At 46.4% G+C, this 15,870-nt stretch overlaps 1 protein-coding gene across 1 annotated transcript; it reads left to right on the forward strand.

Moving 5' to 3' along the window:
- The first annotated feature begins 2,511 nt into the window (after nt 1-2,511).
- AAAS (aladin WD repeat nucleoporin) lies at nt 2,512-15,655 on the forward strand. Its single transcript, XM_007949609.1, has 16 exons — nt 2,512-2,634; nt 3,184-3,311; nt 9,418-9,473; nt 9,805-9,896; nt 10,111-10,157; nt 10,386-10,484; nt 12,189-12,332; nt 13,365-13,485; nt 13,833-13,957; nt 14,124-14,184; nt 14,339-14,429; nt 14,620-14,713; nt 14,799-14,866; nt 15,019-15,100; nt 15,220-15,304; nt 15,440-15,655. Exons 1-16 carry the CDS (start codon nt 2,512-2,514, stop codon nt 15,653-15,655), a joined length of 1,632 nt encoding a protein of 543 aa, XP_007947800.1.
- The last annotated feature ends 215 nt before the right edge of the window (nt 15,656-15,870 follow it).

Raw genomic sequence — 15,870 nt, forward strand, 5'->3', positions numbered from 1 at the left:
TTGAACTGCCAGCCTTCTGGTTAGCAGTCAAATACCTTAGGCACTACGCCACCAGAGTGCCCAACTACAGGGCATACACATATTAATTTTGGTGAAGGAGAAGGCAACATACAATAAGGAAGAAGTCAGCACACACACACACACACACAGAGACATATAAAAGCAAAGACGGCACTTACAGGACTAAGGTGCTCCTGACCCAGGCCATGGTATTTTCAATCACTTCATATACATGTGAGAGCTTGACAGTTAATAAGAAAGACCAAGGAGGAATTGATGTATTTGAATTATGGTGTTGGTGAAGAATATTGAATATACTATGAACTGCCAGAAGAATGAACAAATCTATCTTGGAAGAAGCAGAGCCAGAATGTTCCTTAGAAGCGAGGATGGTGAGAGTTTGTCTCACGTACTTTGGACATGTTATCAGAGGGACCAGTCCCTGGCAAAGGACAGTATGCTTAGCAATGTAGAAGATCTGTGAAAGAGAGGGAGATGCTCAGTGTGATGGATTGACACAGTGGCTGCCAAAATGGCCTCAAACAGCAACGATTCTGAAGATGGCACAAGACTGGGCATTGTTTCATTTTGAGTCGAACTGACTCTATGGCAGGCACTTAACAAAGGCAGTTTGTGCAGTTATCACCTTGGGGCTTTTTGGAAACTCAGACTCAGAACTCCACCCCAGAATCTTCATTTAAGAAATATCTAGATGATTCATATGTTCATTAATATTTGAGAAATACTACATTAGAGGTAAGAAGCTCTGGTGGTGTAGTGGGTAAGGCATTTGGCTGCTAACCTGAAGGTCAACGGTCCAAACCCACCATCCGGGAGGAAGATGAGGCAATCTACTTCTGTTAAGATTTATAGCCTTGGGAACCCAGTGGGGGTTGCTGTGAGTTGGAATTGATGCAGTGGGCGTGGGGACATTAGAGGCAACTCACTAGGCCTCCTGTCAGGTGAAGAGCATTTCCTTGGAGCTCTTTGCTTTCTGACCCAGGAATTACTCTTTTGGGGGACACTTTTCAGGCAGAAAGAAGGAGCAGACACAAAATCCAAGAATACTGGCACTAGAATACCCCTAGCTACTGGGCAGTGGGTCGTTGTTGTTATATGCCGTCGAGTCGGACCCTACTCATAGCCACCCCTCCTTGGGTTCCTGAGGCGGTATCACTACGGAAGTAGATTGCCCACCCTTCCTTCCGAGGAGTGGCTGGTAGGTTTGAACCACCAGCCTTCTGGTTAGCAGTCAAGTGCCTTAGGCACTATGCTACCAGAGTTCCCAGGGCAGTGGGTACTATGCCTTATACATTTCTGTATCCCCAGAGTATGGCCCTTCAAATCACTCATTAATATGTGTTTAATTAATGAATCAATGCCGAAGGTCACCTAGTTAAGAGCAGAGGTATGGCTTCTCATCTCTGACTTCTGTTTAATACTTTACAATTTACATTAAATGGTTTCACTTTCATTATTTTGCATGTATAATAATGAGTATACTTTGCAAACAAGGAAAACTGAGCCTCAGATAACTCAATGATGTTTCCAAAGTCACACAGCTGTAGGAAGAGGAGCCCTGTTGCTGCCTTAGACTCTAGTTTTAGTGCCATCTTTTGGAGGTAGAGAAAGACCAATCTCACTTTGATTCTGAAGCCAGAATGCCTGATTTTGATCATTCTAGTTCTAAGCTCTCTGCTTCAGTTTCCTCGTTGTGACATAATAACAGTACATAACTCATGGCGTTGTAAAGATTATATAAGCTTTATCATAATAAAATGGCACAGGACTGAACAACGTTTAAAATGGCCAGGACTGAACAATGTTCTGGGCAATGTTTGTTCTGTTTTTACTTAAGATCGCTATGAGCCTGAACCGATTGATGCCAACAAAGGACAACACAAGTACTCAAAAAATGTTACTGTTTTCCATCTGTTCCCACTTTCCCTTCAAGGACACCTAACCCTGTAGGTCCTTGAGTTCCTGTAGGGACAGTACTGTCCCTTCCAAGGTTTCCCCTCCTGGAGGCTTTTCTCTGAGCTTTCCAGCCAGCTGCCTGTATTTTCCTCCAGGAAATCCACAGGCCTGGGAGGGTTGAATTAGCTATTTACCTGAACGTGGTTTAATTTGGGTTTTCCAAACGCTGAGAGAGTGGGGGAACGTGTTTGGGTATTCCAAGCTGGGAAAAAAAAGCAGTCAGACAGAAAAAAAAACAAAAACCGTTCGATCCCTTTAACCAGGGGATTGGCCCTGCGGACGCGCTCGCGCTGCCCTCCTCCGGCCAACAGGAGGCGCGCGAGGAAGCTCCAGAGGTCGGCCCGGGGACCGCTCACTTGCCCTTCTTCCCCGTTACTGTTTCCTTTACTTCCGTGGCGGTTTGTTGGCTGTTTGTCTCCTTTGGCTACCCGTCCGCATCCGAATCTAGCCCGGGAACTGAGAGTCAAAGGAACTGAGTTTGCGCCGGCGCGGACCTAGAGTTTGCCAACTTCAGACAATCCCCGGGCCAGCAAGATGTGCTCCCTGGGGGTGTTTCCGCCGCCGCCGCCCAGGGGTCAAGTAACCCTATACGAGCACAATAACGATCTGGTGACAGGGAATAGCTATGAGAGTCCGCCTCCGGATTTCCGGGGCCAGGTGGCCAGGGCGAGGAGGGAGGGGACCGAGACACCATGATGGGAACGGGAAAGATTGGTGGGCTGCAAACATCTTAGCCGAGGCGAGAGAGTAGAAGGGGCTCAAATATGTTTCAGGAGAGGCACTGAAGGATAAGGATGCTGAGAAGGCTAAGGAGTTGTGATTTGTGCTTAGGGGGATGGAGAGAACGAGGGAGAATACAGGGGATGTGAAAGTGCAGGAGAAAAGTAGGAACAGAGTAGATGAAGCCAGGGACGGTATTGAAAATTTGGGGACAGTACGAAAACTGGTACTGCACAACCTGTAACGTATTTTTCCCTGGTGTTTCTTGGAAGGGAATGGAAATTTGTATTTATCGAGCGTTTTCCATGTGAGAAAGAGCTAAGACCTGTTTCCCACTTCTACGGGTGTTAAACTTGTTGAAATTAGAAACAGATCTCCGGGGCCTCTTATCCTTAGCCCAGCCATGGGTTGAAGATGGCAAGGAGTTCAGCAGAGATCTGGGGAATAGTCTGACTTACTGTCACACCTCTAACTTCTGAGCTTTAGTGGATCAACCTTCCCGTCCTACACTTGGCTAAGGATCCCCTGAAGACTCCTGGGCGGCTAGACCATAGCACAAGAACTGCTTTCATCCACCACCGGGAACGCGTCTGGAAGAGATGCATTAATATTTGGTGAGGCATGGCAAAGGGTCTCCTGGGCTAAGGCCTGCTGATCTGGGGAAAATGAGGTTACTGTCCCTCTGTTTTGGGCTGCTCTCCAAAAGGCTGTTTCATCCGAACTCTGTCTTGCTCAGAACCACATACGATTAATCATATCAAAGTATCATTCCTTATTGTGGACCTCAAAGTTGTGTAGCAGTAGTTCTTTTTCATCTCTAATGACTTGCCATTCTTCCTTTCTGGTTTGATCGTATTAGCTGCTCCCTGGCGCCTGTCCCCACCTCATGTTCTTACCAATTCTGAGCCTTTACCTGAACCTCAGCTAGGTTTGAGCTAAGGTTGCATTGAATAATCTCAGATACTAGATCATTCATTTCACACAAATGGGAGTGGAGCCCCACTGTCTGAGTTCAGTTCCTGGCTGTGCCACTTTCTAGCTGTGTGACCTTGGACAAGTAACTTAATCACTTTGTCCCTCAGTGTCCTCAACTGTACAATGAATCCTATCTTACAAGGTTGTAGTGACAGTTAAATGAGTAGACATAAAGCACTTAGAGAACAGTGCCTGGCACATATTAATCCTTTCAATTGTTAGCTATTAGTACCTTCATCTGTAGGATGAAAACCTAGGAATGAAGTTGCTGGGTTCAAAGGGTATGTCCATTTGTAATTTTCTGAGCTGCTGCCAGCTAGTCCTCTGTTCAAGTTGTACGTATTTACAGCCCCACTAGCAATGTATGAAAGCACCTGTTTCCCACCACGTGTATTATCAAACGCTGGTAATTTGTATTGCAGTACAGTTTAATTTGCATGTCTCTGTGTGAGAGAAGTTATACATCAGTTCATTGCTTAAAAAGCCATTCAGTGCTGGGCTCTTTCTCGCCTTTTGCCTGTCTGGTTACTACTTCCCAGCTTTTTCTCTCTGTCTTCTTCCTCATATCCCTTAAATTTTGGTGTTCCTGGGGCTGTGTACTAGCCCTCTTCATGAATACTGCCTTTTCTCCTTGGACTTCTGATTGATGCTCCTGGATGTTCACTTGTCTGCCAAATATCCCAAGTTGAATATTCCATAGGCTTCACATATCTTCAATACTAGTCCCTTCATTTCCCTCTCCAAACCTTCTTTCCTGGGTTTGCTAGCTCAAAGCACAGCTTTACGATTCATTCAGGAGCAGGTGTTTGAGTGTAGCTCGGTGCAGAGAACCTGGAGTTGGATCCTGGCTCTGCTGCTTACTTGTGGGTCACCTTGGTCATATTAATTAGCCTCTTTATGCTTCTGATCGTTCATCTAAAAATGCAGATGACACCTATACCTATTGCTGTGGTGATGACTAAATTAGATAATGCATGTGAAGCACTTAGCCCAGCATCTGGCACCTTGTAAATACTCAAGCAGTGTTAGCTATGATAATTATTACCCAGGTGTTACCCTTGACAATCCTTTCTCCCTCACTGTTGTTGTTGTTATGTGCTGTTGAGTTGGACCCAACTCATAGTGACCCCTCCTTGGGTTTCCAAGGTGGTATCACTATGGAAATAGATTGCCCAGCCTTCCTTCCGAGGAGTGGCTGGTGAGTTTGAACTGCCAGTCTTCTGGTTAGCAGTCAAATGCCTTAGGCACTACGCTACCAGGGCTCCCTCTCCCTCACTATCCATGTCTAATTAGTACTCATATCTTCATCATTTCAGTTCCTAAATCTCTCTCAAATCTCCATTCCCACTGGTTCAGGCCACTTTTCATGTTTCTTCTAGATTCCTGAAGTACCTTTGTAACTGATCTCCTTCGTTCTTGACCCCTGCATTCTATAGCCAGACTGATCTTTCTCAAATGTTACTGTAATCAGTTTAGTCCTCTGCTTAAAAACCTTTCCATGGCTTTCCATTCACTGTCTTAGGACAATCCTAACTTCTTGACCTGCTCACAAAGCTTTAAAAGAGCTCTGAGCCTTAGTTGCTTCATCTTTGGGCATAAAGTTATTCAGAAGATAACTAAATGAAATTAAATGAAAGAACAATATATAAAGTACCTATAACATAGTTAGGAGCTTGGGTGGCATAGTGCGTAAGGCATTTGACTGCTAACCAGAAGGCTGGCAGTTCAAACCCACCAGCCACTCCTTGGACGGAAGATTGGGCAATCTACTTCCATAGTGATACTGCCTCAGAAACCCAAGGAGGGGTTGCTATGAGTCGGATCCGACTTGAGGGCAGTGAGTTGTTTTGTTGTTTTTTTTTTTTTGGTATAACATAGTTGGCATTCATTGAATGTGAGTGCCTTTGTTTTTTGTAATTGCAACTTATATTTATTTAATTGGGATTTGGATGAAAGTTAACAGAGGAATTCATTTTCCATACAACAGTTCATAAACACTTTGTTCCATGACATTGATTGCAAGCTTCATAATATAACAGCTGTCTTCCCAGTCCCTCTCTCTGGTTACTCTTTCCCTGTGCCCTCCTTGCCTGTGCACTCCTGCCCCCTGAGCTGTCTCCCTGTGCAATTACTGCCCTTCTGGTCTCCCATGGTTGATTGTTCTAAGGAGTGTATCTGCCTGGTGTAAATGTTCACTTTATATATTTGTGGCTAGAAGCCACAGGAGTGAGTTCAATTCGGGGCCCTAAAGGTCACTAGGGGCAACTTCATTTCTAAGAATTCATCCTAGTCTTCAGGGGTTTTACCAGTCTATCAGACCAGTAAGATCAAAAATTAAACTCACTGCTATTGAGTCGATTCCGACTCGTAACGATCCCCATTGGGTTTCCAAGGTGGTAAGTCTTTACGGAAGTAGATCACCCCATCTTCCTTCTATGGAGTGGCTGGTGAGTTTGAACTGGTGACCTTTTGGTTAGCAGCCAAATGCCTTATCTACTACACCACCAAAACCCCTTATCAGACCAGTAAGCCTGGTCTTTTTTACAATTTTGAGTTTTGTTTCACATTTTTCTCCTACTTTGTCCAGGTTTTTTTTGTTGTTGTTGTGATTTGGGTGAAAGTTTACAGAGTAACTTCATTTCCATACAGCAATTCATAAAATTTTATTACATGACATTGACATTGACTGCAATCTTGCACAGTGTAACAGCTCTTTTTCCACTTCCTCCCTGTAGTTACCTCTTGCCTGTGTTTTTCTTTCAGATGCATTTCTGCTCTCTGTGCTATCTCCCTGTGCAAATACTGCCCTTGTGTTCTCCCATGATTGATTGTTCTAAGGAGTGTATCTACCTGATGTAAATGTTCATCCTATGTGCGTGTTTGTTGTTTGGCTGGAAGCCATGGGCATGCAGGCTCTCATACTTTGATCCCTTTCTGAGTGGTTGACAGTGGTAGTAGCCAGCTACCATCTAGTTCTGGTCTCAGGGTCATGTAGGCTGAGGTTTGCATGGTCCACTAGTCCCTTGGACTAATTGTTTCCATGTATCTTTGGTTTTCTTCATTGTTCTTTGCTCTTGATGCAGAGAAAACAATTGTTGTATCTTAGGTGGCTGCTTTTTTTTTTTTTTTTTTTTAATTTTTGTGATTAGGGTGAAAGTTTACAGAGAAAATTCACTTTCCGTACAGTAGCTCACATACACTGTCTCACAACATTGACTGCAATTTCCCACAATGCAACAGCTCCCCTCCCACTTCCTCCCTATAGTTACCTCTTCCTTGTGTCTTTTCCTCCCATGCATTCCTGCCCCCTGAGCTCTCTCCATATGCATACATAGCCCTTCTATTCTTCCATGATTGATCTCTCTAAGGAGCATATCTACCTAATGTAAATGTTCAGCTCATATGCCTGTCTTTTGTTTGGCTGGAAGCCACAGGAGTGGGTTCAGTTCCAGACCTGAAGGGCAGCTAGAGGCCATAGTGTCAGTGGTTCCACCAGGCCCTATCAGACCAGCAGACCTGGTCCCTTTTTTTGTTTTTAAATGATTGTGAGTTTTGTTCCACATGATTCTCCCATTCTACCCAGGATCTTCTACATAGATCCCCCTCTGAGTGCTTGACAGTGGTAGCCGGGGACCACTGGTCTCACAGTCATATAGGCTGAGGATCACATGATGTACCAGTTGCTTGGACTAATTGTTTCCATTTGTCTTTGGTTTTCTTCATTCTTCTTTGCTTTGGACGAGGAGAGACCCATCGTGGCATCTAGATGGCCACTTGCAAGCTTTTAAGATCCTACTCACTATCTCCAAAGTAGGATGTGGAACAGTGTTTTTGTGTTGTATGTTATGCCAGTTGAGCTTGATGTCCCCTGAGACTATGGTCCTGAGCCCACAGTTCCAATTACTTGCCTGTTGTGGGTAGCTGGCTGTGGCCAAGAAGTAACTAAACCTTGTCCCTTGTGAGCTCTATTAGATGGCTGCTTTTAAGACCCTAGTTGCTACTTATCAAAGCAGGATGTAGAACAACGTTTTTGTGTAGTATGTTATGCCAGTTGAGCTTGATGTTCCTTGCGACCATGGTCCCAGTGACTCACTCCTTCAGGGTGTTTGGCTGTGGCTTAGAAGTTATCATAACTTTCTCCCATTAGGTTTATTATATATATGGACACTCTTATAGCACATACAAATACGTATGGAGAAGTAATCATCTGCCAAAATTATATATGGTCATGGGTATATTCTGTTTTGCCTAGACATACTTGGTCATTTAGCCTCTATACCTATGTATTAATGTTTGGTATTACTGATAACAAGGAGCTCTGGTGGCACAGTGGATAAGGTACTTGACTGCTAACCGGAAGATCAGCGGTTCAAACCCACCAGCCACTCCACTGAAGAAAGACGGGGCAATCTACCTCTGTAAAGATTTATAGCCTTGGAAACCCAATGGGGGTTACTATGAGTCGTAAACGACTTGATGGCAGTGAGTTTTTTTTTTTTTTTATTACTAATAATGCAGTATTGTGTATATAGAAGTGTTTATCTTTGCTGTCTGTACTTCTTGTGTACCTCCTTGTGTCTTCCTTTTCCTTAATGTTATTGTGTTGGTTACTCACTTTTAGTATATTGCCTTTTCTCTTAGCTATCTAGCAGTTTTCCCTTCCGTCTCTTCCTTTCCCTGGTAACCAACAAAGAAAATTTCCTTCACAAATTACATTTATTGAGTACTAACTGCACACCAGTACTTCATGAGAACTTATCTTTCATTTAACCCTCTTAACCCTGATTTTTCAGATGAAGAAACTGAGACACTGGCAAGTTAAGTAACTCTTTCGAGAGCACCTACGTAGGAAGCAGAGAGTCTAGAGTTTGAGTTCAATTTGTCTGACTTAAGAACTCACACACAGAATTGCTTCCCAGTGAGATACCCGATTTTTATCAGCCTTAGTTCCCTAGTGCAGAAATAACAAGTGGATGGCTTTAACAAACAAATTTTATTCTCTCATAGTTTAGGAGGGTAGAAGTCTAAAGTCAGGCTACCAGCTCTAGGGGAAGGCTTTTGCTCTCTGTTGGCTCACCATTTAGGAGGAAGGTCCTTAGTTCCTTTCAGCATCCATGGGGTTGACATTTCTCGGAGATGTCAATGTGTTTGTCATCAACTTCTGGGTCTAGGAGGGTCCCAGTGTAGGAACTACATGTTCAAAGAACGCACTGCACTCCTGGCTCTTCTTTCAAGGTGGCAGTCGGTTGCTCTCTTTCTCTCTGCTGGCTGCTTTCTCCTTTTGTCCCTTGTAAGATAAAAGATGATGTGAGCCACACCCCAGGGAAGCTCCCATTACATCAGATCAGGGCTGTGTCCTGATGAAAGGCGCTGTATCACCACTGATGAGCTGAGCACATCATATGTCATGTCATGAGAGATGAGTACATCATTCCATAAGTGCCACATCACTTAGAGTCATGGCCCAGTCAAGCTGACACATAGTTTTTGGGGCCACAATTCAGTCTATAATACCTGTCGACATTTATATGCTGTTAGGCACACTTACTATGGGAACTTTTTCTTTCTTTCTTTGGGGGAGGTCTTAAATGCTAACCATGTTTTTTTGTTAATGAGGCATAACTGACATACAATAAACTGTGAGTGCTCTTGCTTTTTTATATGTGTTTATTGAGTGAATGAATCTGTAGAGGGAGGATTGAAAAAATTAGAGGAGTCTGACTCACAGCTTCCTCTCCTTATCAGGCGTGATGTGGGCCTTTTTGGGGTGCTGAATGAAATTGCAAACTCAGAGGAAGAAGGTAACTATTTTTTCCTCAGCCTTCTCTAATGTTGTGGCTAGTATCTCCCTTCCAGATTCTCCTTGAACTTCCTCACCCCAACACCTCTTAGCCTAGCCCCTTCACTTTAACACTGTTTGTCCTGGCCAAGTTGTCTGCATGGGTGTCATCTTCTCTTCTCCCTCTACCTAGCTGCTCACTTAACCCAGTGTACGCATCCCGAGTGAGGTGTCCAGAGCACTTACTGGGCAGGACCTGGGTAGTGCTTGTCCCTGCTCATCCCTGGTCAAAGAGGGTGCCTGGTAAGGGCCCTGGGAACAGTTGAATCACAGCTGCTTCCTCAACCCCGCAGTGTTTGAGTGGGTGAAGACGGCATCCAGCTGGGCACTGGCACTTTATCGATGGGCCGCCTCCCTCCATGGGTCCCTATTTCCCCATCTGTCTGTAAGTTGGCTTTTTCTCTGCCCCTGTGTGTGTGTGTGTGTGTGTGTGTGTGTCCGTGTGTCCGTGTCCCCCCCATCTCAAGGTTGGTGTTGGGTGGGAACAGTCAGGGAGGGGGGAGACCACAGAGGATGGGAGTATCTGTCTCCCCATTGGGCACATTGAAGGGATGAGCTACCTTTGTCCTAGTGTGTCCTCTGTCTGGCTGTCTTTACAGCTTAGGAGTGAAGATATGATTGCTGAATTTGCCCAAGTCACAAACTGGTGAGTGTACAAGTTCGGGGACTTTTGTGGGAAGCAAGTCCTGAATCAGAGACTCCCCCCACCCCATCCTGACTGTTCACCATATTCTCTCGTTCCTCCTACCCTCCTAAAAAAAGAAGGGAAAAGAAAAAACTACCATCTCCTCACGTGAAAGGGATTCTGAACAGCCGGGCTGGGGTGTGGGTAGGTGAAGGGCCAGGTTCACACTTCATGCTCACTCCTGTCCAGGAACAACTGCTGTTTGCGGGTCTTCGCGTGGCATCCCCACACCAACAAGTTTGCGGTGGCCCTGCTAGATGACTCAATCCGTGTATATAATGCCAACAGGTATATGAGGGTGTACCAGGAAGCTCTGACTCTTCTGTACACATAGGTCAGCCTCCCCTCCTTTTTAGCCTTGGTCCCAGATCATAGGGGAAGGGAACTACTAGTCCTTTAGTTCCTGATCCTGTTTTCCAGGGCTCCTTCCAGAACTGGGGTCAGGGAGGCTTCATAACTGGGTGTATTTGCTTTCTCCACCCAATCTTTTTTTTTTTTTTTTTTTTGATTTTTTTTTTTTTTTTTAGGATTTGGGTGAAGATTTATAGAGTAAATTCACTTTTCATACAGCAGTTCACATATACTTTGTCTCATGTCATTGACCAAAATTTACAATGCAGCAGCTCCCCTCCCACTTCCTCCCCATAGTTACCTCCTCCCAGTGTCCATCCCTTCATACTCTTCTGCACCCTGAGCTATCTCCCTGTGCATAAGCAGCCCTTCCTTCTCCCATGATTGTTCTCTCCAGGGCGTGTGTCTACTTGAGGTAAATGTTTAACTCACATGCCTGTACTTTGTTTGGCTGGAAACCACAGTTGTGGGTTCAATTCCAGACCTGAAGGGCAGCTAGGGGCCATAGTCTCAGTGGTTACACCAGGCTCCATTGGACCAGCAAACCTGGTCCCCACCTTTTTTTGCCTCCAAATGATTGTGAGTTTTGTACCACATTGTTCTCCCTCTTTATGCAGGATCTCCTACATCCCTTCCAAGTGGATGGCAGTGGTAGCTGGGCACCATCTAGTTCTTCTGGTCTCATAGTTGTATAGGTTGCAGATCGGATGGTGTACCAGTCGCTAGGACTGATTGTTCCCATTAATTTTGGTTTTCTTCTTTCTTCTTGACGAGGAGAGACCTGTTGTTGCATCTAGATGGCAGCTTCCTAGCTTTTAAGGTCCCAGTCGCTACTCGCCAAAGTAGTAGGTGGAACAGTGTTTTGTATAGTATGTTATGCCAATTGAGCTTGATGTCCCCTGCGACTATGGTCCCAAGCCCGCAGGATCAACTACTCGGTCCCTCTGGGTAGCTGGCTGTGACCAAGTAATGACCATAACCTTGCCCCTTGTCAGCTCTACTATACACCTGGGAATTCTGATCATTCACATGAACTTATAGGCCCATTGTCTGCCAACCCTGTATATGATCTTGGATACACTCTCCATTTAGACATACCTAATTGTTTAGCTTGTTCACCCATCTTTCCATCCCTATACCCATGTTTGCTTTCACTGACAACTCAGTATTGTATATGCAAAGGGTTTCATATTTGTTGTCTGTACTGCCCATGTAACTCTCTATGTCTTTCTCATCCTCAGTGCTGCCATATTGGTCACTCACATTTGGTACATTGCCCTTCTCTTCACCCAAATCAATATTTATCTCTATCTATCTAACAGCATTCCCTCCCCTCCCCTCCCACCCCTGGTAACCAACAAAGAAAATGTCCTCCAATATATAAACCTTTCCTTAACTTTTACAATAACGGACTAATACAATATTTGTCCTTTTGTGACTGACTTATTTCGCTCAGCATAATGTCCTCCAAGTTCATCCACGTTATGCGTCTCCACCCAATCTTGACAACATTATCCTCATTTCCATCATACCTGTGGCTGCTGGATAAATCAGTTTTCTGTGACTCCCTCTTCATCTACACTTAGTGCCCTGAGCCTTGGTGTCCTGGCTTTGGCTCAGCCCTTTACTCTTTCACTCTAGCACTATAGTCCCCTCCCTGAAGCACCGGCTGCAGCGAAACGTGGCAGCTCTGGCTTGGAAGCCCCTCAGTGCCTCTGTCTTGGCTGTGGCCTGCCAGAGCTGCATTCTCATCTGGACCCTGGATCCCACCTCTTTGTCTACACGGTGAGTTCTTGGCAACCAAAATGATGGACCTCCATGTACTGGCCTGAAAGGAGCCAAAAAAACCAAACTCACTGCCATCGAGTCAGATCTGACTCATAGCAATCCCTACTTGGGTTTCTGAGGTGGTATCACTACAGAAGTAGATTGCCCAACTTTCCTTCTAAGGAGTGGTTAATGGGTTTGAACCACCAGCCTTCTGGTTAGCAGTCAAATGCCTTAGGCATTACGCCACCAGAGCTCCTGCCTGAAAGGAGAGCTGTGATTTATTGTAAAGTTGAAAAGAACAAGTTGTAGATCAGTCCCATAAGAGCTCACTGGGGCTAAAAATGGTTATGGTTAGGTGGGAAAAGGAGAAGGTAGCATTCATTCAAGTCATAACCTGGACTTGTCAGGAAAAATGTGTGACCCTGGAAATACAAAGCTGAATGAGTAGTTAGCTGGTGCCCTCAGGTAGTTCCCAGCCTAGTGATGTGGGTCGACCCCTGTAGCACCTTTAGGACAGAAGCAGGAAACTCTGGGAGCACAGAAGAGGGAGACTAATTCTGACAAGGAAAGCCAGAAAGGCAGATTTTGTCGTGTGGGATGTATTCTGGGGAGTGGCAGATAACTCTGGAAAAAGAAGATACTGAGACAATATCATAGATGATCCCAAGCCCCAGGCTCGGTGGTCCTTGGGGAAGAGGGCTCTAGCCTAGGATAGGGCGTGGCATCTCCCCAAGTTGGCACCTTCTAGCTTTATTGGTTGTTACGTTTCCCTGAGGTTCACTTGCTGAAATGAAAGCTATTTATTCTTTCACCGACTTGGAGACATGCTGCTCACTCATTCTTCTCTGCGCAACTAGTAATGACCGCCCCCTTCCTTTTTTTTTTTTTTTTTAACTTCCACGATCATTACTACTTTTTCTCAAACTGGATTTGAGCTCAGAGGGGCCACTGGAATTGGGAAGTTTCAGTAGAAGGAGGCAAAGAAATAGAATTACAGGTCTTTTTTCTTGTCGTCTTCTGACTCCACACCCTCTGTTTCCTTGGCAGACCCTCTTCTGGTTGTGCCCAAGTGCTCTCTCATCCTGGGCACACACCTGTCACCAGCTTGGCTTGGGCTCCCAGTGGGGGCCGGCTGCTCTCAGCTTCTCCTGTGGATGCTGCTATTCTTGTGAGTTTGTCCCCTATGTCCCTCACGGTCATTTCACCTACCCCTCAGTCTTGAGCAAAGAATGTTTTTCTCTTGGTGACGGAAAATATCATTGGGGAAGGAGAGGGCGAATTGTACATTCAGTCCTAAACTTACCCAGTGAAGGAGCTGCCACCATCCAGACTGCTCAGATTTAAAAGTAAGCTTGCTATAATGGGAAACAAACCAGTTTCTTCCTGTTTTAAGACCCCTTTCCCGCTTCCTCCCCTTTCTGGTTCTTTATTCCTGGAAAGACCAGCAAACCGTCAGCAAGAGATGGTGGGGGTGCTTGAGCTTCCTCTGCCTCTCTCCTGCCCTCACTCTCCTAGGTATGGGATGTCTCAACAGAGACCTGTGTCCCTCTTCCCTGGTTCCGAGGAGGTGGGGTTACCAACCTGCTCTGGTCCCCAGATGGCAGCAAAGTCCTGGCTACTACCCCTTCGGCTGTCTTTCGGTGAGTGGGAGGACAAGAAAAGGAGTTGCTTTTGTAGCTTCCGGCAGGCAGAACCTTACATGCCCATTTTCACTTTTTGCCCTGACCCTGGGACTGACAGTGAGTCTAGATTCCAGGTTTTGGAACTTAGAGGCCCTAAACTGTGACTTGGCTCTCTCTGGCTTAGAGTCTGGGAGGCCCAGATGTGGACCTGTGAGAGGTGGCCTACACTGTCCGGGCGCTGTCAGGTAAGAGGGGATTGTGATTCACAGAAGCTGAGGAGCAAGTGGCAGTTCCACTGAGCCCCTGGGCCCCCAAGCCAGGCCCCTGCCTCCTCTACTACTTTCCCTCCTACATTCCCCGGTAGACCCCCTTCCCCTGCCCTTTGCTCCTTTCCCTCAGACTGGCTGCTGGAGCCCAGATGGAAACCGACTGCTGTTCACTGTGTTGGGGGAACCACTGATTTACTCCTTGTCATTCCCAGAACAGTGTGGTGAGTTAGGGGCAATATTTCAGGTTACGGAGTATCTGGAGTGGTCAGGGAAGCAGGAACCCTCTGCAAAATGCTGCTCTGAAGAAGAATTACAGAAGCTTAGGGGACTTAGGGGGTGTCATAGGAAGGGGAGGGGGCCAGTGAGCAGCTCATGTTTCCTGCACTTAACAGCCCTTGCCCTGATCCCCAGGTGAAGGAAAGGGGCATGTTGGAGGTGCGAAGTCGGCAACGATTGTGGCAGATCTGTCTGAGACAACAGTACAGACACCAGACGGAGAGAAGAGGTGAGTGGTGGGTGGGGGTAGGCCAGTGTCAGGAAGGTAAGAGGGACCACAGTGAGCCCTCCCAACCTATTGTTGTGGCCCACAGACTTGGGGGAGAGGCACACTCCATGGTCTGGGACCCCAGTGGGGAGCGTCTGGCTGTGCTCATGAAAGGTAAGGGGTAAGGAGTAAGGGCGCTGCTCAGCCCACAGCCATCTTCCCCATTGATCGCATGTGTCCATGTCCTGGCCTGCAGTTTTCTGCTATCCTTGGCCTGAGATTCTGCCTCTAGGGTTCCTCCCAATCCCTGGATCCATTTCTTGTAGGAAATCCACGGGTACAGGATGGTAAACCAGTCATTCTCCTTTTTCGTACTCGTAACAGCCCTGTGTTTGAGCTGCTTCCCTGGTAAGTGCTGGGCAGGCCACTAGAAGGTCTGGGTACCTCACCAGCCTTTTTGTCCCAGGCCCATATTCTGTACCTTCCTGCTTCCCCTTCCTGCTTACCTTTTCTCCATCTTCCTCCAGTGGCATTATCCAGGGGGAGCCAGGGGCTCATGCCCAGCTTATTGCTTTCCACCCTTCCTTCAACAAAGGGGCCCTGCTCAGTGTGGTGAGTAGGCCAAGCTGCTGGGAGACTCACAGGTGGGGTGGAGCAGCCCAGAGACTTGGCTGTTACATGGCTCTGCCACATGGCCTTCCTTGAGCCACAAGCTCTGATTGGCTTTTCTTTCTCCTCTCTCTGCAGTGCTGGTCCACAGGCCGAATTGCCCACATCCCTCTGTACTTTGTCAATGCCCAGTTTCCTCGTTTTAGCCCAGTGCTTGGTCGGGCCCAGGAGCCTCCACTTGGGGGTGGGGGCTCTGTTCATGACCTGCCCCTCTTTACTGAGACAGCCCCAACTTCTGCTCCTTGGGACTCTCTCCCAGGCCCATCACCTGCTCGATCCCACTCCCACCTCTAATAAAAAAACTTTCATTGTCTGTCAGTTACCAGACCTGTCTTTGCAGGGAGTCGCAGTGGGGTGTTGCTTGCTACTGAGTTGATTCCAACTCATGGCGACCCCATGTGTACAGAGCACTATTACTCCATAGGGCTTTCAGGGCAGTGAACTTGAATCCAGATCTCCAGGGCTTCCAGAGTACCTCTAGGTGTGTTTGAATAACAACCTTTTGGCTA

Source organism: Orycteropus afer, unplaced genomic scaffold, assembly GCF_000298275.1.
Source record: "Orycteropus afer afer isolate SDZICR_OR568_19922 unplaced genomic scaffold, OryAfe1.0 scaffold00247, whole genome shotgun sequence".
Taxonomy (NCBI): Eukaryota; Metazoa; Chordata; class Mammalia; order Tubulidentata; family Orycteropodidae; genus Orycteropus; species Orycteropus afer.

Coding starts and splice junctions, on each gene's coding strand:
- AAAS (XM_007949609.1), top strand. CDS start 2,512: ATGTGCTCCCTGGGGGTGTTTCCGCCGCCGCCGCCCAGGGGTCAAGTA. Junction 3,312..9,417: donor AAGAGATGCATTAATATTTG/GTGAGGCATGGC, acceptor TCTCCTTATCAG/GCGTGATGTGGGCCTTTTTG. Junction 14,714..14,798: donor ACACCAGACGGAGAGAAGAG/GTGAGTGGTGGG, acceptor TGTGGCCCACAG/ACTTGGGGGAGAGGCACACT.